Below are 21681 nucleotides of genomic sequence, written 5' to 3' on the forward strand. Positions count from 1 at the left end.
CAAGTGGGCGTCATTCATTGATTTGATTTTGGAGTGTTAGATAAATACCTAGGTGACGTGTTAACAGGTGGGACCTTGAAGACGTCATGGAAGCCACGACTGCTTTGTGTGCAGCCCACTCACTCTTGTTGTATCTCTCCTTGTAATGCCAATCTCCATTGAAGTTTACTGTCAAACTAAACATAAAATAAAGAGCAATGGAATGGCCACTTCAACCCGTGTACAACGCACCAAGAATTTTGAAAATAGGATGATGGGTTCCAGCGAAATAAAAAAAATAAAAAACATTTTGTAGAAAAAAATGGCTATTTTAGGGAATGTATTTTTGTGTTGGCACCTATATTAAAAAAAAAACAAAAAAAAACAAAAAAAAACATCAAATTAGCGTAAAACAGTTTAATTTGATTATTTCTCCACATTGAGTATCTCCTCGACCCTTTCGTTTTGTCTGCTATTCGGGGAACTGCTTCTCCGATTGGCTGACAAGTTTCAGTTAAAAGTATCCAACAATAAAATGACAGTCCGAAATTGCAAGCAGTCAACGCGGGAAAATTTGCGTGGCGTTTCAAACGGCGTCACTTGCCCTAAAAACTTAAATAGCGCAAATGGAACATTATTCTTGAAAAGAGCATTATGGGTAGTGGGATAGGTCATCTACTTTAGTAATCAGTTTTTTTTCTGTGAATTTATTTGTTATGGAGGATTCTGGAGGCATTTGGCCGCTTATTTCATTTTCTGTTCTGTTTTTTTAGAAAATTCCACCAACATGGCGGCAACTTATCACATTGCTCTTCTACGTAACTGATTTTGAACACTTGTCGACAATAATTGTAATGAATTAATTATGATGCACAAACTGTTTCATGCTTTACCTCACCACTATCACTATTTGATATAAAGACTGTACATAAGGAGGCGTCTTGAAAAGTGTCCTGACTTAAGACTTATTGGGAATGTAAGTGTGAATGGTTGTCTTTCTCTACATGTGCCATGTTATTGACTGGTGGACAGTCCAGTGTGCAGTCTGCCGTTCGCCCAATGTCAGCTACAATAGGCTCCAGCTCCCAGCGACCCTGAACAGGATGAGCTGTATAGAAAATGGATGGATTGATGAATCACCAGAAATGTTTTCTATTCATTGTCAGCCGATGTACAGGTCTCCCTGCTCTAAATGTGAGTAATCACTGTAGTGTGTCAGAGCTCACGGCCTATGTCGTAGATGTAATGGCGGGCATGGAGAGGTAAAGGGGCTTCAAAGTCACCTCTTAATGCGTCATTGTTGATGCCAGCCCACCTCATCTCATTCTACCAGGACTGCCCACAGACAGTCCCTGCACTGAGTCAGTCCCGGGTGTCGTTAAAGCCCTCAGAGTTATCCATTCATAAAGGCCGTCTGCAGCTGCAGTCAGAGCCGTAGACTACGAGACTTGGCAGAGTGCCTCGCTTCTGTTCCTCTTATATCATTCATGCTTACCTGACTGGAGCTATTTCTGGCCTCCACAGTACTTGCACTTCTTCAAGAGGCTGCGTTTCTTCACTGTATCTGTCGACAAAGCAGAAAGCAGTCAGAGAGATGGATTATACTTGAAAACACCGACTTGTTTTTAGGCCAAAATTAAGATCGCAATTAAGTTCCTCGCTCTTGCTTTACCACTCATTCTCCTCAAAGTTTGTGAAGCACTTCTGATTGAGGCTTTAATTTATTGCAGTAAATCAGTCACTAGTTCTCAGCCATGAATATGACATAGGTTTTAAGTTCAACCTAAATTATTATTTTTTTACTTTTATACCTTGTTCCAAATGTAATCCTAATGAAAGGGCATCTTGGTGTGCTTGATCTACTGTACTTGCAAAGGCTCAATTCCTTTTGCGGATGTGCCAATAAATCCATCACTGATCCAGATTAACTCAACACATTTTTACATTTTATGGAGTTCTAGTTTGCTGTTCTCTCTTTCTGATCCCAAATCCGTGACTCCCTCTTTTACATTCCTCAACAGTTCATAGTTTGTGTCTGTTGACTTAGCATGCTGCTCAATTCTCAGATGTCAAAGTTTGCTGTGTCAGGGATTGAACGAGTGACAGCCCTGCAAATAAAAATGGGGCTCATGCAAATACATGCATGGGGGCTGCATCCTTAAATAAGATGGTGAAATACAGTGGATTTTCAAAGTCTGCATATGATATAAAAAAATGAGACCGCCACAAAAAATAAAATAAATAACAGCCCCAACAGCATGATACCGCCGCCACCATGCTTCACTGTTGGTATCGTGTTCTTTGGTGATGAGTTGTGTTGTCCCAAAAACCTGTCATTTGAGCAGGGGTATCTGGACTTTTTATATCCACTGTATAGTTGTAGCTTTGACTGCGTTTTCAGTACAGGTCCTTTGTATGTGTTGGCCGTTGTGGTTTCTGCTTGTGACGTGACAAAATGCTGTTCGTGGAGTCTTGAGGACATTTCATGTGACAAACCAACCTGTCACAGAGATTTGTCATCGTTGGCAGTAGCTAAGCTTCAGCCTTTCACGGTCGAAAATCCAATTTCAGTTCGTATTCACCCTCCTCTTCATGTGTTGAGATACTTTTACTTTACTTTGTGATACCCAATACAGTAGAACTTGAAAGTCAAACGCAATCCATCTCATGACATTGGTTGACTTCCAAGTTGTTCTCATTTCAAAACCATTTTGATTATGGAAAATAATGTAACGTGAATACCAGTCCAGGGTGTGCCTTCCCGACAGAGTTAGCTGGGATAGGCTCAAGCTCACCGTAATGAGGAAAAGCGGCATAGAAAATGGATGGATCGATGGATGAAATTATTTGTTCCAGACTCAAATGTTATCATAAAACTTTGAATAACTCTAAAGGAAATGTTTTAAATTCAGTATTTAACATAACTGCCATACCAGTATAATGAGAAGTTAGCTACTGTATAATAGTAGTGAACAGGAAGGTGTTTGCAATGCGATACTGTCATGAAGGGGGGTCTTTTAATGAAATGAATAAAAGTGTCTGTCAGTAGGCAGCCTAAGAAGATTGTTTACAATTTATATTTTCAGTGTGAGTGTGCGAGTGTTTACATAAACAGTGCTTAGCAAATTTATGAGAACATCTGTCATAAAAATGAGAAACCAGCAAATATTATTAGCTTAACAGCATAACTGCATTGTCATTTTAACTTAACTTTACCAAATCAATAAATTAAAAAAATATATATATCAATACAGTGTACTTGCTAAAAAATTTTTTTTCTTTTTTTCTCTCTCACCATTAAAAAATATAATTTCAGCTAAATAGCTGGTACATATTGGTGTATTAACCCTTACAGAAACATAAAAAATGATGTAATCTCACTGACGTAACAGCATTGCACATAACACAAAAAGGGCCTTGCTGACTCAGGGCGATTTTACATAAACGTTTCATTTTTTGCTGTGGTTACTATGGCGACGGGTATTAATGTAGCAGCACGTATCCCTAGAGGTAAAGGTTTAGTTCATTGGGTTCGCTTTGGATGTCGTTTGTATGCTTGCATTTATGTGCATGATGCGGAAACTCACACAGTGAAAGTGGCGTGGAGATCTTGTAGCGCAAGAGTGTGGTGGAAAGCAGCATAAAAATAGTGGAGCATTAAAAATGTATGCATGTGCTTCGTACAAAGCTGGTAAAACGGTGCTGCAGCGAGGGCTGTCACTATAAAATGAAAAGTCTACCAACATGTTATGTTTGACAAAGATAAAGAAATGTTTAATCATAATATTTGATATAGTATATCCCTCAGGCTCTGTGAATTTTGTAAAACACTGCAACATGACTTCCCTTCTACACACAACACTGGAAGTAATCTACTACATGCTGCTTAGTATTTTATTATATTCCTGTACTTGCATGTCACATTGACAAGGCGTAAATGGTTGCTGATGATGTTCTTCCACTTCACTACCAATGTGTGGACAAGTATTCAGCACACTTGCACTGTATCTGCAGTTTGTTTTGGGCTTCCCCAAACAGTTCAGCCAAAGAAATGCCAAACTGTCCTAAATAAGAATTAAGAGTATTTTGTAAGTATACTGTATGTGATACTCTTGGATCTTGTGTTGTCTTTGTAAATTCCATAACATTAGCAACGTGACAAGATCTCCCCAAAATTATGCCAGTCAAAAGTCTGGTTGGACTCACAACTTCAACCTGATTAGAAGGCACCAAGAAATTTGAAACTCAGATGATGTTTTCCGGATAAATTGAGTTTCTTGTGTGTGGGGAAAAAAATTGCCTTTTCTGAGAATATTTTTGAATCATATAGCCTATATAAAATTTGGATAAGAATCACCTTCAAAACAGAGTAAAATAGTATAACTGGTACTCGGGGAACCCCTTTCTCCGATTGGTTGACAAGTTTTAGTTAAAAATATCCAACATAAGCTTGTGTGGGCCAAGATTCTCAGGGGGTTCTCCAAGTCGACACATCAAAATGACCGGGACGTTTCAAACGGCGTCACTTGCCCTAAAACCTCCACTTAAATGTAACATTATTCATGAGAAGAGCAGTGTGGGTAGTAGAATAAGTTGTGTACTTTAGTAATCAATGTTTTTTTCCTGAATTTATTTATGAAGGATTTGAGAGGTGCTTTTCAAAGGAAAACAGATGGCATTCCTGTTTGTGATTGTGTCCCTCTGTGTGTTTCCACAGTGAAGAAAGCCAAGCTGGATGGACCCCAAGGTAAGTCATCAGGTCGATCACCTGCAGAGGGATTGGCTGCTGCACAATATGGTAGAATTGTGTTCTACAAACTGCTACAATCTACTGTGTGTCTATTAGGTCATAGTATTACAATATTTTAACAATGTTTTATATTCTTTCTGACAGAGAAGTTCAACACCTATGTGACTCTTAAGGTACAAAATGTGAAGAGCACAACCATCGCTGTCAGGGGCAACGTGCCCAGCTGGGAGCAAGACTTCATGTTGTGAGTCTGTCTTCACTTCCCGACTTGCTGTTTTCTCCTTTTTTTCTGCTCGTCAGTCTCCTTCATCTGCTTGAACGCATCAGTGGATTTTTTTTCCCTCTCTGACTTCCATCTTTCCTTTTCTCGTCCTTTTAACTCCTCCGCCCCAGCTGTCATTCATTTGTGGGTCCATGATAAAGCTTTTCCCCTCCACATCGTTAACTGCCTCATTGTTTCCCTTGGCACTTTCCTTCCCTCATCGTTGTTCTCAAGCTTGGGTCTCACCCAAACCTCCTTTCCTTTCCCTAAGTCACTTCTTCTAAACACAGCTTCTTGATCTTCATCTGCTCTGCCCCTCATCCTCATCCCCCTCCTACATGTTCTTTCCACACATTATTGGCATCCTTTTAAATTAAGATTGTTTGTGCTTGCATCTCTACAACAATCAGAGTAATTGAAATCACTAAAACATTACACAACGTGGTTTAGTGTGGTATTGACATCACAGCATATGTGTGATGAATGGTGAGAACCATTTACTGTAATACGTGGGTTGCAGCAAACGGGCTGAACGCAAAGTCCTGTGCATTAGTATTACTAGATGCTTGGAGGCGTTGAGCATTGTTCTGGGGTTTGTATCACCGAAGTTCTGTTATTTAATGTTTGGGTAGCAGAGATACGCTCTGCTGTCCTTCAAACTGACTTAAAGTGACAACCCCCCCAGCCACCCCCCTACCTCGACAGGCACCGGCCCTATGTCTTAATTAAAGTTCCACCTATCTCCCTCCAAGCGTGTGATACCATCGCCTTCTCCACTGACTACATCATACTCCTTTCTGCCTTCAGTCATCACCCTCTTTCTCGTCTCTCCTGGCACCTATGAATGCCCTATTTATTAATTAGATTTAGGTTTGCTCCCCCTGTGAAGGTTATTTTGTTTGTTCATCATTCATCATCATTTCAAATAATTCCCCTCATTCCTCCCTGTTTCTCTCCCACTGTAGTGAAATCAACCGCTTAGACCTGGGTCTAACTGTAGAGGTGTGGAACAAAGGGTTAATCTGGGATACTATGGTTGGCACCGTGTGGATTCCCCTCCACAGCATCAGGCAGTCAAATGAGGTTGGCCGCCAACTACTCTCACTCAAAAAATATTGTTGATGATCAGTGTTTACCTGATTGTGTATCCCAGGTCGTTTTTTGGTATTCGTCATTCAGTTCTTTCCTGTCTCCTTTGTGCACAAAGGAAGGCCCAGGCGAGTGGCTCACATTGGACTCTCAGGTCATCATGACTGATAATGAGATCTGTGGCACCAAAGACCCCACGCTCCACCTGGTGCTGCTTGACACACGGTTTGAGCTGCCCCTTGGTAAGTGCGTTACTTCTGCCTTTTTACACACGGTTATTCACCAGACGGAACCTCCAGTAGATGGGAGATGTGGGGAATATTCGACTGTATCTGTAGTCACTCAGATCATTGCTGAACATATAAATAATGATAGTGTAAATCACAAAGCATTATCATGCCTTCAACGATTTATCGTCATGACCTACTTTTCCCTGTCACATGCGAGACTGTGTGGATGTGTGTCAGAAACCGTGTGTCTTTTCCCTCCCATCGATCACACTGTGTTCCTTTTAGCACTGATTAGGTGTTATTTTCCTGCTGTTTCCCCTTCCTCCAGGCGATATTGAACATCCGATTCCTTCGTTTGCAGAGCTGTCCTATTTATAGGTTCTACGGTGCCAAGTAAAATTCCATCGTCCCTTTATTCTGCTCAAGCAAATGGCTTGTTTTAGCTCGACCAGATAAGAAGAAAAAGACCAAAGCTGCTATTTTTAAGTTTGATGAGGTGGTGAAAGCTCCATTTCACTTGTCTCACCTGAGTGTGTTTTTGCCTTTCAGACATCCCAGAGGATGAGGCCAGGTACTGGGCTAAAAAACTTGAGCAACTTAATGCAATGAGGGACCAAGATGTAAGCATTTACTGTGTTTACCATACCAACAATCTCACACATTTGCGTTCTGAAAGCATGGCAACATGATTAGTTGAGGCTATAACTGTTATCATTTGTCTCAGTACTCATACCAAGAAGAACAGGAACGCCCACTCCAGGTTCCAAGCACACAGTGCTGTAAGTGACCATTCATTGTTTGTGCCATTTCTCATAGCTAAACAAGAGAATTATGGGTTAGTGGCAGATGTGATTAGATTGCTTTAGTGAACATTATGTACAACCGCACACGGGTTGTTGTGTGGTGGAGTGCAAACAGTCAGCGTTGCCACAGTGTAAGGAATCAATAGCGGGATCAGGTGTCTGGAGGCAAGCTCCTGCAGGATGCTGCTCTACTTCCAACGTCGTCTCAGTCTGTTGAATCTGCTGAGCCAACAGTCTGCAGCTGGTGGAAAGATTTCCAGTGTCAGTGCTCATTCTTTGCCAGAGAAAGCTAGAATGCCTGCTTTTGTTTGGATAACTTTCTAATTTATAAGTGTTCCTTACAGCATTCTCTTTCATTTCAGGTAATTGGAGTTTATGGGGAGACCAACAGAGTGAGTGTGCATGCATTATGTGGAGCACACACACACACACACGCCACACGTAATACTCACATCTTGAGTCAAACATTGAGTGGAATGGAGCTTGAATTTGACTTGAAGTGTCTATAAATGTATTAGACTGTAAGTAGAAAAAAGGCAAGCTGGCCCTTTCTTCATTCTCTTGTGGTTTTCATAAAACACCTCAGAACCAAAAAAGTCAAACAGTTGAAATTACAGATTGCGCAGACAAACATTTTATGCACAGTAGCAAGGTCAGTTTTCCAACAGAAACCCAACAGCAGAGGTTAGAAGAAAAATACAAACATGCAAAGAAGGACATTTCCAAATGTCTTTTCAAATATGCTAACCTCTAGCTTTTTTATTCTTGCAATTTGCTATTGTACCTCATATTGTATGTGTCTGCAACATCTCTTCTGGACCAGTTCTTCTGTCACCATGAAGAGGAATAAGGAAGGAGATTCACATTTGATAAGATGAGGAGAGAGAAAGAGAGACATGATTGGACATAGTTCAAGGGGGCCAGAACAAAAGCTCTTCTTGTCTTAAAATAGTGTTTATGTGCCCAAACAGTGAAAGATGTTCTACTGCTGCTTTCTTCAGTATTTGAGACTGATTTATAATGATGAATTATTATTAGATACTGTACCCAATTTTGACCAAATCAGCACTATTAAAGTCTCTCAACACTTCCCTAATGATCATAATTCTCCAATCTGAGCAGGAATTGATTATGCTCAGTTGCAAAGCAAATGAAAACGAAAGTGTTCATTTTTATCCTGAGGCAAGGTCACCTAAATCTGAATCAATTTCTACATTATTTTTATATGCATATGCTTTTCATCAATTAATTGTCCTTTTTGTTACCTGTCCCACATGTCCCGTTATAATTGTATCATCATGCCGTTGTGTGTCTGTCGGTGTAGATGATGACCCAGACAGTGCTGTGGATGACAGGGACAGCGACTATCGCAGCGAAACCAGTAACAGCATCCCCCCTCCATACTACAGCACATCTCAGCCCAATGCCTCTGTCCACCAGTACCCAATCAGCCACCAGCACCATAACTCCAAAGGCGTCTCGTACCCGCACACGACCAACAGTCATGATCTTGACTACCATCATCAGCGGACTGTTAGGTGTGTACCTTTCCTTGTGTTGTAATCTGCTCATTGGGTTGGGTCAAGTTGTATTTATATAGCCCTTAATCACAAAATAGTGTCAAATGGCTGCACAAACCCACATCTTACAAAAATCAATGACATCCCATGGTTTAACCGTGCATCCAAGCAAGGAAAGACTCTGCGATAACCCATTTGGGGGGAAAAAGGTAAGACACCTTGTGAAAGATCACAGATGGAGGGATCCCCTTCAGGATGACCAGGTTGCAAAGGATGCCGTGTGGCCGACATTAATCACAGGTTATGATGCTATACAATGTGTAAACTGCATGAGAGTCAATTTAGGGAAATGAAGCGCCACAGGTAGACCTTCACAGCTCTTGTCCTGATACAGAATCCTCCGCAGCAAGTCTCGCTTCAAACAGATATGGTTTATTTAGATTTCGCAGAACATAAAGTTTATATTCTGCCAATATTAAGTTGATTCAAATTCGCTTTAAAATTGCATTAAAAAGGTGCATTTTCACATCACCCAACAAATATGGATTTATCATGATTATCATTTTATTGACAGTTGCACAGTTCAACTAATTGCATCTGCGGTAAACAGAGTGATGAACACAGCAAATCAAATTGTTATGCCTGAGTTCTGCTACTGAAAATAGTCAATGCATTTCTGCCATCTGGTATGTGGCTTTGTGAGCCTTCAATGGGTCAAGCAGACTAAATGTGATTTGTCTTTCATTGTTGTTTAGGCCCCTGTTACATTTCTCACAGCTTATTGACATATCTTACTCAGACTGGGAGTGAAACTGTGCAGGCCTCTGCCTCTCTCTTTATGAATAATTCAAAATGCAATCTAGTGGTCAATACTGCACAAAAGATTAGCTGCTTGTGTGAGAGTATTGGACAGGGAAACCCTGGCACATTGTTCTTCATTCCTCCTCTGCTACTTGGCCTCACTGTTCAGTCTTCCCTTCCTGTCTTTGCTCTCTCTTTCTTTATCACCCCACCCAAAACACCCTGATTCACTTTTTAGCTCCATTCGTCCTAGTGAAAATACATTTCCTTTATTTTGTTGTGTTTCTAGAAATGAGATGTTCTCTTGAGGCCTATCAGCTCTCTGTTCCAATCTACTTCCTGCCTACAGTATATAGTGCATTCTCTCCTCTCTTCTTTTTTCTTCTAGTCCCACTGGAAGCTATGCATCATCTGCAGAGTTGAGTCGATGCAGCAGTCAGCTGAGTGAGGAGGACTATGGTGGTGAATATGGAGAGAGGGACCCTTACGAAGAGAATGACTCGTACCATTCCTGCCACTCCTCAGTCAGCTACAGTAAAGGTTCCCCAGACTGGGACCCCGATGAGACTCAAGGGGCGTACAGTGACGAGGGTGGCTACAGCAAAGATGGAGGTGAGGAGGCAGCTCTGTATGAGGAAGAAGACGGTGGATTGTATGAGGTAGAAGAGGAGGGCCTGTATGAGGATGAGGACTTGATGTATGATGATGACAATTTATACAATTTGGATGGAAACCTCAGTGAAGATTTGGAACCTCCATTCACACCCACCCCAACATCAACTGCCCCACAAACTCTAGACGTACCAAGTGCTAGACCTCCACTGGAGAAACAACCCTCAGTACATGAAAAACAACCCCCGACACAACCTGCAAATCAAATAACCAGCCAGGGTCCGCCTGCTGGTGTTGCCCCAGCAGCACAACCTACAACTGGTCAACAGACTTCTCAAACGCCTAAACAGCCCCACACTCAAACACAGGCACAGACAGCTTCATCTGCCACTTCCTTCTTCTCAATGGCCAAACCCCTAACAGCCAGAGTCACAGGCCTCGCTTCCACTTTCCTGTCTTCTGTCCCCACTGCCCAACCTGCCCAGTCTCATCCACCGCCACCAGCTGCATCCGAACAACATCAGTCTGCAGCAGCAAGCAATCTCCCACCGTCCTACCCAGCCACCTTAGCTGCAACTCAGCCCCCCTCCACTGCCACAGGCCCTTCTTCCCAGCAGATTCCAAATTCTGCTCAGCCTGCATCTTTACTTAATGGTTCTGCCACTGTACAGTCAGCTGTAACTATGGACGAAGGTTCACAAATGGAAGAAGAGCCTTGGTTTGAGGAGGAAAACATACCGGAAGAGGCAAGGCTGTCCCCTACAAACCCAGAGGACAATCTCAGCTTGGAGCAAAAGGAATACATTGAAACAAGCAGACCACCAAGCCCTGAGGAAAAAGAGATGCCACCTGAGAGGTAAAGGAGGCACCCAACATCACATGTACAGAACAGGGTGTCCCAAAAGTCATGATGCACTTCTTTTTTTTTTTTTTTTTTGTATTTCGCTTTAGGCTTAGCAGTTTTTATAAGAATATCCATTGACATAGGAGCAGCACTGTAAAATTGCTGCCTGGCAAGAAGTTTTTCTGTTGATGAATGCAGCTCAGCATCCGTCTAATAAGCTTTATGCTCCAGTGTTTAGACAATTTATGCTATACATGGAAAGTTTCTTGAAACAGGATCTATTATTGACAAACCTACTACCACCACTGATGAAGACACAGAACTGCTAGAGCGGGCATTCGTGCAAATTCATGGAAAGTCTGTCAGTAGGGCTCCACTGGAACTCTGCATCAACAAAAGCTTGATTCAGCGGATGCTTCTCAGAGTGATAAAGCTTTATCTGTACTGACTTCATGTTGTGGAGCGTCATACTTTTCCGCTTAAAGTGAGAAACTTGCCATGGTTAGCATGAATTACTATTAAATTAATATTAAGATACAATGCATTGGAGCAGTGTGACTGCCATAAAGCTTCTCAAAATGGCGGCGAACTGCAGTTGGGGACAGAATAACTTCGTGCCTGGCGGCAATTTTGCAACGTTGATCCAATGTCAGTGGGAAAGCAATCGGCAAGTGTATGATACAGTGTGCTTACAAAAACTGCAAAGTCTAAGCTGTCAAATTCTGACGTATCCGAATGATACCTGAAAGGAAATTTTGCCCTTTGGGACACCTTGTATATCTCGCTATCTTCATCACCAGCGTTACATCCAAAATGTCTATGTCAGTCCTCCAGTTATAGAGGAGCTCAAAGAGCCAGTGGACCCAGCAGTCCGAGCCAAAGAGAACTGGCTAAGACTATACAACAAGGTCTTAGACCAGCTGCGGGAGGTAAGTGCGCAACTCTGCGGGGGTGTTCGGCCCAGTCCCTGTGCCGAGGTCCGATTTAGCTCCATCTGCAGAGGGCTACAAGTTCCATTAAAAAAAAAATATATATATATAAGTTCCAGAGACTCTAAAGCTGTCTACCAAGTCTTTGAAATATGCATGTTAAGTACTTTATTTATTTATATGCAAAAAAAACATGGTACATAAACTCCTGAGGTTCTATTTTATTTTAGTGTTTGCAGCTAGGAGCCCGAAAGCATGTATAATGTCTCATATTCTATAAATTAAATATTTTGGTTTTCTTAAAATAGAAATTGGTGACTTGGCAGACAGTAAACTTTTAGTTCATGATAAAGCACCAGAATGCTGTATGACTGCCTGATGTAGCTGCTAAGTATTGCTGCTAAATATTTAGTTTGCTTTATCAGTTTGCACTTGCATTATTCTCATATTTTGTTGCTATTCATTACTTTTTGAATTGAGTTGTGCACAGAATTAATCACTTGCTTCAATGTTTATGTTGATATTCTTACGTCACGTGTTTTTCTACCTACCTTTCTTTCTTTTCTTTTATTGTTATGTGTCAGCCCACTTTGTTTTTGTTCCAGTTTCATGTCATTGCCATAGCAAGTTTCGCATGCACCTTTCTCAGCCCTCATTGGAGCATGCTCACAGGTAGGTGCAAGCTGATGGTGGCTTGAAAGAATTAAGTCAACTCTGGTTAGATCTAATAGTTGCAAAAGTTGCCAATTCTTAGGAAGGTTCACGTATTTTCTCTTATGTATTTTTAGAACTGTTGTATTTAGTCAGACTTTACAGAGCTCTCACTAAATCACATACATATTTTCACAAATAAGAAGCCAAATTTGTAGGTCCCCTCAATCAATGGATTTTTTCAGTCTCATGTAAATCCTGTCTACTGATGCATGGGTTTTTGTTGATGTAAATCTAAGAAGATTAGTGAGGGATACATTCAATTGTCTTTTTTTTCCCCCAAAAAATTCTCTCTCATAAAATTCTCTTTTTGTCAGGCACGAGGAGAAACCTCCAGCTCGCTATGGTTTGGTAAAGGAGGGTGAGTGTCTGATGTCAGCTGCAAAATAACACAATATTCCAAACATTAAAATGAAAACAATCAGTGTATTGGGGTAATTATCACCGTTAAGATCAAGATCCACTTGAATAATTGCATACCATCAAGGAAATATGTCACAGCAGCTTTGAAATACACTTATAGAAGTCCAGGAATGCTCTGTTTTGCCTAAGGCTCATTCTGCTCAGAGTTTTTAGAAATAAGTAGAAGTGAGCTTCTTTGCCAGCATTTTACTTAAAAAGCAACACAGTTCTACTAATGTGTGTGTGGCAAGTCAGTGTTAGATTGGCTAAATTTTGGATTCATATTTATAATACAATTTACTTGGTATTCGTCATCAGAAAAAAAAAATACTTGTCTGAATTAAACCAAATGGAGTGGAGCAAGAATCCATTAAATTTAAAGGAAGATTCGATTAAAAAAATGTTTTTTTTACAAGGACCTTTGGTTTTGTCTCCACTCTCGCGTTGCACTTGTGGAAAATGTGATGATGGGTCTTCCCTTTTGTATGCAGGATGGGAGGTGCACTCTATAGTATTGACAGCATGCCAGACCTTCGGAAGAGAAAAGCCATTCCTCTTGTCAGGGATCTGGTAAGGCACACACACACACACATATTAATTTGGAGAAATATTGGACTCTGAATCAGAGGTCATTCCAGGACAACTTAATTTAGGATGATTTCTTTCCATGATGACTTTTTTATATTAGCTCCAGCTAAGTGAGTACACCTGAATCTTACTTAATTTAAGTCCACCTGTCCTTATATAGTAAAAGGGGAAAGAAAATGATGAGAGGAAGAATACTTACATTAACAACATCCAAAACATTACTAATACTGCCAGGAATCACAAAATATCTTTGTTTTTCTGACTTTTCATTTTAATTTTCTTTTTTTTCTTTTTTTTTAATCACCACTGCTTCATTACATCAGGCAATGGTAAGAAACCTTCCATCCATTATGCTTTTTGAACACTGGTGCTCCTGAAATAACCCCCCTTTTAATATTTTTATCAGTCGCTAGTGCAGAACTCTCGGAAGGCTGGAATCACCTCCGCAATGGCTTCCACCACTCTTGGCAATGAAGAGTTGGTGCGTTTCTGTGTTCATTTGTCACTTTATCATCTGACATTTGTTCCATTCTTAAAATTCTCATCCATGTCTTTTGCAGAAAAGTCATGTTTATAAGAAAACCCTGCAGGCTCTGATCTACCCCATCTCCTCCACTACGCCGCACAATTTTGAAGTGTGGACAGCCACGACCCCCACCTACTGCTATGAATGTGAAGGCTTGCTGTGGGGCATCGCCCGACAAGGCATGCGCTGCTCTGAGTGTGGTGTCAAATGTCACGACAAGTGCCAAGATCTGCTGAATGCCGACTGTCTGCAGAGTAAGTTGGTAGCTCGTGGCTCATGTGCAAAACCACATACGTACACTCACAGCCTCAACATTAGTTACACCTACACTACAGGAATTTAGCTCGTCCTCAACGTATTGTGGCAGTAAACTCTTAATAATTCTCTATTTTTTTCCCACTCTCTCTTCAGGGGCTGCAGAGAAAAGTTCCAAGCATGGAGCAGAGGACCGAACCCAGAACATCATCATGGTCCTGAAGGACCGCATGAAGATCAGAGAGAGGAACAAACCGGAGATTTTTGAGCAAATCCAGGAAGTGTTTGGCCTTGACAAATCAACACACGCTACCCAAATGAAACAGATCAAGCAAAGTGTGCTCGACGGGACGTCTAAATGGTCAGCAAAGATCAGCATCACTGGTGAGATGAATATAAATCACAATATTGGTTTCCAGTTCAATACATCTCATCTGACTGTGTAAGCTTCTGTTTTGTCTCTTGAACTCTTTTCCACAGTGGTATGTGCCCAGGGACTCCAGGCTAAAGACAAAACTGGTTCCAGTGATCCATACGTGACTGTCCAAGTGGGAAAGACCAAAAAAAGAACCAAGACCATCTATGGCAACCTCAACCCAGTATGGGAAGAGAACTTCCACTTGTGAGTAACATTATGACCGTTTTCAATACTGCCATATTCATGTTTCTTGTCAATCCGTAGTGTTTTCTACATTTAAATGTTTTTAGCATCAATGCGCTGATTCCTGCAGCGCTTTACAAATATGTTTATGTTTGCTAACAATATCTCTGGCTCATCCAGCGAGTGCCACAACTCTTCTGATCGCATCAAGGTTCGAGTCTGGGATGAGGACGATGACATCAAGTCTCGTGTGAAACAGAGGTTCAAACGTGAGAGTGACGACTTTCTCGGTCAAACCATCATCGAAGTCCGCACGCTGAGTGGGGAAATGGATGTTTGGTATAACCTCGGTGAGTTTCCATGCTGAAAGAAAAGGCAGTCAGAGGACAGTAACGTTGTTATGCAAGTAACACAGATAAAGACGCACGATCCAGATAATTGAACTCTTTGTCGGTTGGAGACAGAAGAGCCAATTAACAAAGCTTGTGCTGTATATCCTACTCGCATCTGACAGACAAGAGGACAGATAAATCTGCTGTATCGGGAGCCATCCGCATGCACATCAGCGTGGAGATTAAAGGAGAGGAGACTGTGGCTCCTTATCATGTCCAGTACACATGTCTTCATGAGGTCAGGCCCATTTTGTTGGAAATGTTACATTTGTATTTTAACATTATCAAAAATGTGGCACATCAATGTAGTATTTATATACATACTATGTAATCCACCCCATTGGATAAATTAAGTAGCTGTGTTGAACTGCATTAGGCAAATGGCAAAAAGGCACACTAACTGGTGTTCTAACCACTGAATACTACAGTAAAACTGCACATTTCAGAGTGGCAATTTATTGTGGACAACCTGAGGCACACCTGTGAAATAATCCATCTGTCTAATCTGCATTCATATATGCCACACCTATTAGGTGAATGGATTATTTTGCCAAAGCAGAAGTGCTCACTAACATGGATTTATGAACAATAATCTATCTATCTTTGCCTATCTGTCATTAACATCTTAGAAATTCACTCCAGAATGCTGTGTAAGCATTTTTTTTGTACCAAATCTTTTCCTATATCATTCATTCTGCTTCCTGAAATGTCATTGTTTCTTTTTTTTTTTTCTTATCTGAGAAATCACACTGACATATTGCTTTGGGTTGTGTGGGTTCTAATTATAACACCCCCGTAAATTAAATATGGTTCATTGCCTACTAAAGGACTAATCACCATAATTGTCAATCACTTTCGCTTTCTTTTAAGATTGCTGTAAACATTGGTGAGATACTGAGCTGTTAGTACATTTATTTTTAGAGAAATTAAAGGGAAAGGCGGAACTGTTCTGTGCTGTATTAAAATCTTAATTGCATCCAGCTTTGTATTGTTTTTAAGCTCAAGGCGTATCACAGTGATAGGTGAAATAGAGAAATTCTAAAGGGAGGTTTGTAGGATTGACCCCCCCTCCGAGATGTCCGGGCTATAACATCCCTTTATTATATCTGTGTTTAGCATCTGTTCCAGTACACCACTGAGGAACAGAATGGTGGCGTAGTAAAGATCCCGGATGCCAAAGGAGACGATGCCTGGAAGGTGTATTTTGAGGAGACCGCTCAGGAGATAGTGGATGAGTTTGCTATGCGTTATGGTGTGGAGTCCATCTACCAGGCTATGACGTCAGTGCTGCTTGTCTTCCGAGTTGATCAAGTCAAAATAATAGTTTGACACAGAAAAATGCATCATTCCTTTGCTAAATGCTCGTTATTGTCCCTTCCAAAAAAACAGCCACTTTGCCTGCTTGTCATCTAAATACATGTGCCCTGGAGTGCCCGCTGTGATGAGCACCTTGCTCGCCAACATCAACGCTTACTATGCCCACACCACCCAGTCGTCCAACAATGTTTCTGCCTCAGACAGATTTGCTGCTTCCAACTTTGGTGTAAGTCCCTGACACAGTGTTCTAAATGTCGTCTCCATTTAAAAAAAAAAAAAAAAAAAAAAAAAAAAAAACAGCTTTTGTTTTTTTGTTTTTTTCTAACCGCAATTCCCAGTCGTCGGGATGATCTTGTAAATGCACGTAAAAACTGCTTCTGGGTGACTGCAAAGACAAATAAAATGTGGCCCAGCCCACTTCTACAAACAGTCACTCTGCTGAGCTTCATCTGATATGGCTTGGTGACGTTAAATGACACTAACTCATCTGACAGCTGTGGTGTCTTTCTTAGCTCTTTTGTCCTTTACATTTTTTAGAAGGAAAGGTTTGTCAAGTTACTGGATCAACTGCACAACTCCCTAAGGATTGACCTCTCCATGTACCGGGTACTGAATACTGTCTACTTTTTTACTTGTCGTGTTGGAAAAGGTCATTCTTCATTACAGATCATTCACAATAAATTAAAATATTATAGAAAAGATCATTTATTTCAGTGGTTTAATTCAAAAAGTGTATATATAAAATGGAATTAAGCACAGGAAAATACTTTTCAGAATCCAAATGCAAATTCGTACCTATTTCTATATTAAAAATAATTGTGATTGATCCTATGTAATACATTATTAAAATTTCTTGAGCTGGTGAATTGTGCGTTTTTGTTAGCTGTAAGCTATAGTCATCCAAATTATTTTAATCATAAAATATGTGTCTAGTGAGTTCATATAGCAAAGAGTTTTACTTTTTGAATTGAACAATTTAAATAAATTGAGTTTTCTATGATATTCTAAAGTACTGATAATGTATTTACCTGTGCAGTGATGGATGTCTTTAAGTGTTTTCTAGATACTAGAAATCCAATGAAAAGGCAGTCAAGAAAATGTCTTCCCATTTGTTTGCAAATATTCTTTCAGAACAATTTTCCTGCCAGTAGTCCTGAAAGACTGCAAGATCTCAAGTCTACTGTGGACCTGCTGACCAGCATAACATTCTTCAGGATGAAGGTAAGAATGAATGCAATGTGAAGGAAAATGTTCAGTTTCTTTGGGATTTACTTTATGCAAACCCCAAAAAATCAACAAGACATCCATGCAAATGTCCAGCCCTTTCTGTCAAGAAGCTCGAGGGGTATCCTGAGAATCAGCTTACATTAGCCTATCCAAATGGAAACTGTTAGTGAGAGAAGCAAACGTTGTAGAAATTAGGTAACAGATTATTATGTTTGTATGTTGCATCATGTGGACTATATTCCACCAAAGATCACCTTGGCTGTGACTCTGTGTCTGACTGAATTTTGAGGGTTTTCGTTGAACTTTTCCATGTGTATTTTGTGTTTTTTAGGTCCAGGAACTTCAAAGTCCCCCCAGAGCGAGCCAGGTTGTGAAGGACTGTGTCAAAGCCTGTCTCAATTCCACCTATGAATACATCTTCAACAACTGTCACGACCTCTACAACAGAGAATATCAAATGGATCCTGTAAGTTTGCACACATAAAAGTAGAGCACCTTTAAACATTTGGCCCGCATTCTCACACTCAAGTGTTTTTTTACCTTTTACTATCTTAAAACTCTGTGAGGAATTCAAATGGGCTCCTCTTTACTAAAGTGAAGATGTGGCCTTTTCTGTCCCCAGTCAAAGGCGGTTCCTCCAGATGAGCAGGGTCCCAGTGTCAAGAACCTGGACTTCTGGTCCAAACTCATCACACTCATTGTGTCCATTATAGAGGAGGATAAAAACTCCTACACTCCTTGCCTTAATCAGTGAGTCTCAGTTGTATGTGTTTAAATTTTCTTCATGCCTCAGAAAAGAGTGTCTCTTTAAGACATTCTCATGGTGTACAGTATAACGCAGTGGTTTTCGAACCTTTTACACTAAGTACCACCTCAAAACGTTTGAGAGTTTGAACATTTAAACTGCATTTAAATTTATGAAAATAATAACAGTGCTTATGTAAATTATGATTTGATTATTTTTTTAAATCAAATTGTATTGTACTTAAAAGTTAAATACAACTGAAATATACTCAACTAATGTATTGTTCTGGATTAAATAAAAAATGTAAGGCACTGCAAAATTATGCACAATTTTTTGGGGCCGATGCCTATACCGATAGTGGGGGCTTAAAAAAAAATGTCCGCTATATCGGTGGATATCCGGTATTTTGACCGATGGCCGATATATCGACCGATTAATGAAATAAAAACGTTGATATACACGCTGTGCAAGAACACAAATTTACCTTAATCCGGCCCACCGATTTATCGGTTTTGCTCTAGGAACTATTCTATATGAATTGATGGATTTAGTCTGAGCATCTTGTTTCTTCTTCTAGGTTTCCACAGGAACTCAATGTGGGCAAGATCAGTGCTGAGGTCATGTGGAATATGTTTGCTCAAGACATGAAATACGCCATGGAAGGTTAGCAGGGATGGAAGGGACATTTTTGTGCCTGAAAAATGTAAAGCTTTTTCCCCTTATTTTTCTCTTTGTATTTAGAACATGAAAAGCACCGTCTGTGTAAAAGTGCAGATTATATGAACTTGCACTTCAAGGTGAAGTGGCTTTACAACGAGTACTGCAAGGAACTGCCCACATTTCAGAAACATGTACCTGAATATCCAGCGTGAGTATTTTTACACAGGGACCTACTTTTCGCATGAAACAAAGAATCATGTTTTTTCCTTCCGTTCCACTTCCACTACAGATGGTTTGAGCCATTTGTAATCATGTGGCTGGACGAAAACGAGGAAGTATCCAGAGATTTTCTCCATGGAGCTCTGGAGAGGGATAAAAAAGATGGCGTAAGCACTCACAAAAGAAAAAAAATTACACACTAGACTGCACACCTCATATTAGAAACATCTTTAGAATACGATAGCAGGCTATAGATGTTTGGAAAAAACTGTCCTGGGAAAGTTTTAATAGCGATAAAATGTGAAAGCCATTCAGGTTTGACACCCAATAATGTATTCATGCATGTCTCATGGAAATTCGAGGAGTTCACAGCTGACTCAGCACATTGGAGGCTTGGGCTGAAGACCCCGCGGCGATCAATACTGATTCGGTACTCTGTAGCAGAGGCAAATTGGAAAAGAAAACATCACAGCAGAGAGGCGCAGCTTCTATAGCACACGTCGATGCACACACAAACATATCATGAGAAAAACACACACAGATCAGCTCCATTTCGCACTACAGGTCACACGGCAAAAAGGCTGATACAAAGCAGCTGAAGATTGTTCTATGTCATATGTCAGGAATTCTTTGGGTCCAATTACTGTCGCCCGAGGCAACTTCTGCTTTAGCGTGTCAGCGAAAATGCAATCAGTGGCCCCGTCCCTGACCCTACCTTAACACTGAGCACTTTCAAGGATACGACAGGACTTTTAAATGAGGGCCCTGCCCCCCATCATGACCTTCTGATAATCTCTTAGATCGAGGCCACATACAGCAATGGGGAGAAGGAAGGATGAGAGAGCGAAAACCTCACTGAAGGGTCTGTTTAATTGGGTCATGTTAAGTGCTTGTGCTTTCCTCTTGTGCAGTTCCAGGTCACTTCAGAGCACGCTTTGTTCTCCTGCTCTGTGGTAGATGTGTTCTCTCAGCTCAATCAGAGCTTCGAAATCATCCGCAAACTGGAGTGTCCCGACCCTCAGATTGTTGGCAACTACATGAAGAGATTCGCCAAGGTGACCTTCGCCTCTTATTGCTATCGGCAGACATTTTCTGTAACATGACCTTTTTCTAACACTTGATTATCCATATTGTCTTTCTCTCTCTTAGACCATTGGCAATGTCCTGCTGTCTTACGCTGACATCATAGCGAAGGAATTTCCAAATCATGTGAAGAAGGAGAAGGTGGTAAGTGTCAAAACAGACACTCACTGGGGTTGACCCCATTAGTCGACTCGTCGGCGCATCAACTATACCACTCCGCAATGACGGTTATAGCTTGCGGGCGCTTAATCGGCAATCATGTGTTTTGGCAACATGGAAACATCGCTAAATTCAACAGATGGTGGGTTCACAGAGCAAACTACCAGCGGTGCCTCAAGCGTGTAGCTTTACTAAAAATTACTATATATGCAAGTCTATCCTCAAATGTAACAAAAGGACAAGTGCTATGCACGGCCATCTGAAGAGGCGCTCGCTGACGCTAGCTGACGAGCAGCCTTAAATCCTCACGTCAGCTGTCAACAAATTCATCAAACTCCCTCCTGTAGCCATGAAAAGACAGGTAATATAATTTAGTGTCTGCTTACACAATGAAATGGAGACAAGCAGTGGTCGATCAATAACCTCTTTATTGTAAAAATTAACAGGTTTGCCAAAGAAATCATTCAACTTACGTTTCTCTCAACCATCAGCATTCATCTCGCAGACACAGGCTCGCAATCTTTTTCCTTCCACTTTCCCCACACCCCAACTCACTCATCCAATCACAAATCAAGAGACACCTTCATTGTCTCACACACAGTAGGAACTTGTAAAACTCTTGCAACAATCCACATAACACAACTGCAGGTTTGCTATGATACATTATTGCAACGCATTCTCTCCTCCTGTAATTTTTTTTTATATACTGTAGTGAGTAGCAACCCTGTAGTTGCGTTACGTGAATTGGTGTTAGTTTTACAAGTTCCGACTCTCTGTGAGGCCATGAAGCTATCTGAATGTGATTGGATGGATGAGTAGGGGAGTGGGGCCTGTGGAACTGAGAAGGCAGGGAGAGTGAGTGAGTGAGCGAGCTTGTGTTCGGAGGTGCGCACACTAAATCGACAACCGAAAACAAATATCATTGATGTCATCAAATTAGTCGAAGTCGACTCGGCTATTATCGCGTTATGCCTGGA

At 40.9% G+C, this 21681-nt stretch overlaps 1 protein-coding gene across 1 annotated transcript in view; it reads left to right on the plus strand.

Moving 5' to 3' along the window:
* LOC133488514 (protein unc-13 homolog A-like) overlaps window positions 1-21681 on the plus strand; it is a 39613-nt gene that overhangs the window by 935 nt on the left and 16997 nt on the right. The window contains exons 2-31 of the mRNA XM_061796455.1: window positions 4697-4726; window positions 4874-4973; window positions 5957-6074; window positions 6199-6322; window positions 6860-6930; window positions 7035-7089; window positions 7476-7505; window positions 8438-8651; window positions 9823-10902; window positions 11717-11819; window positions 12848-12891; window positions 13424-13502; window positions 13844-13849; window positions 13927-14001; window positions 14081-14300; window positions 14458-14685; window positions 14782-14923; window positions 15083-15252; window positions 15417-15532; window positions 16411-16574; window positions 16684-16837; window positions 17149-17217; window positions 17743-17832; window positions 18170-18304; window positions 18461-18588; window positions 19161-19246; window positions 19325-19451; window positions 19533-19629; window positions 20374-20517; window positions 20612-20689. Coding sequence (XP_061652439.1) covers window positions 4697-4726; window positions 4874-4973; window positions 5957-6074; window positions 6199-6322; window positions 6860-6930; window positions 7035-7089; window positions 7476-7505; window positions 8438-8651; window positions 9823-10902; window positions 11717-11819; window positions 12848-12891; window positions 13424-13502; window positions 13844-13849; window positions 13927-14001; window positions 14081-14300; window positions 14458-14685; window positions 14782-14923; window positions 15083-15252; window positions 15417-15532; window positions 16411-16574; window positions 16684-16837; window positions 17149-17217; window positions 17743-17832; window positions 18170-18304; window positions 18461-18588; window positions 19161-19246; window positions 19325-19451; window positions 19533-19629; window positions 20374-20517; window positions 20612-20689 — 4277 coding nt within the window. The remainder of the gene's footprint in view (window positions 1-4696; window positions 4727-4873; window positions 4974-5956; window positions 6075-6198; window positions 6323-6859; window positions 6931-7034; window positions 7090-7475; window positions 7506-8437; window positions 8652-9822; window positions 10903-11716; window positions 11820-12847; window positions 12892-13423; window positions 13503-13843; window positions 13850-13926; window positions 14002-14080; window positions 14301-14457; window positions 14686-14781; window positions 14924-15082; window positions 15253-15416; window positions 15533-16410; window positions 16575-16683; window positions 16838-17148; window positions 17218-17742; window positions 17833-18169; window positions 18305-18460; window positions 18589-19160; window positions 19247-19324; window positions 19452-19532; window positions 19630-20373; window positions 20518-20611; window positions 20690-21681) is intronic.

Source organism: Phyllopteryx taeniolatus, chromosome 14 (assembly GCF_024500385.1).
Source record: "Phyllopteryx taeniolatus isolate TA_2022b chromosome 14, UOR_Ptae_1.2, whole genome shotgun sequence".
In the NCBI taxonomy this organism is placed as follows: Eukaryota; Metazoa; Chordata; class Actinopteri; order Syngnathiformes; family Syngnathidae; genus Phyllopteryx; species Phyllopteryx taeniolatus.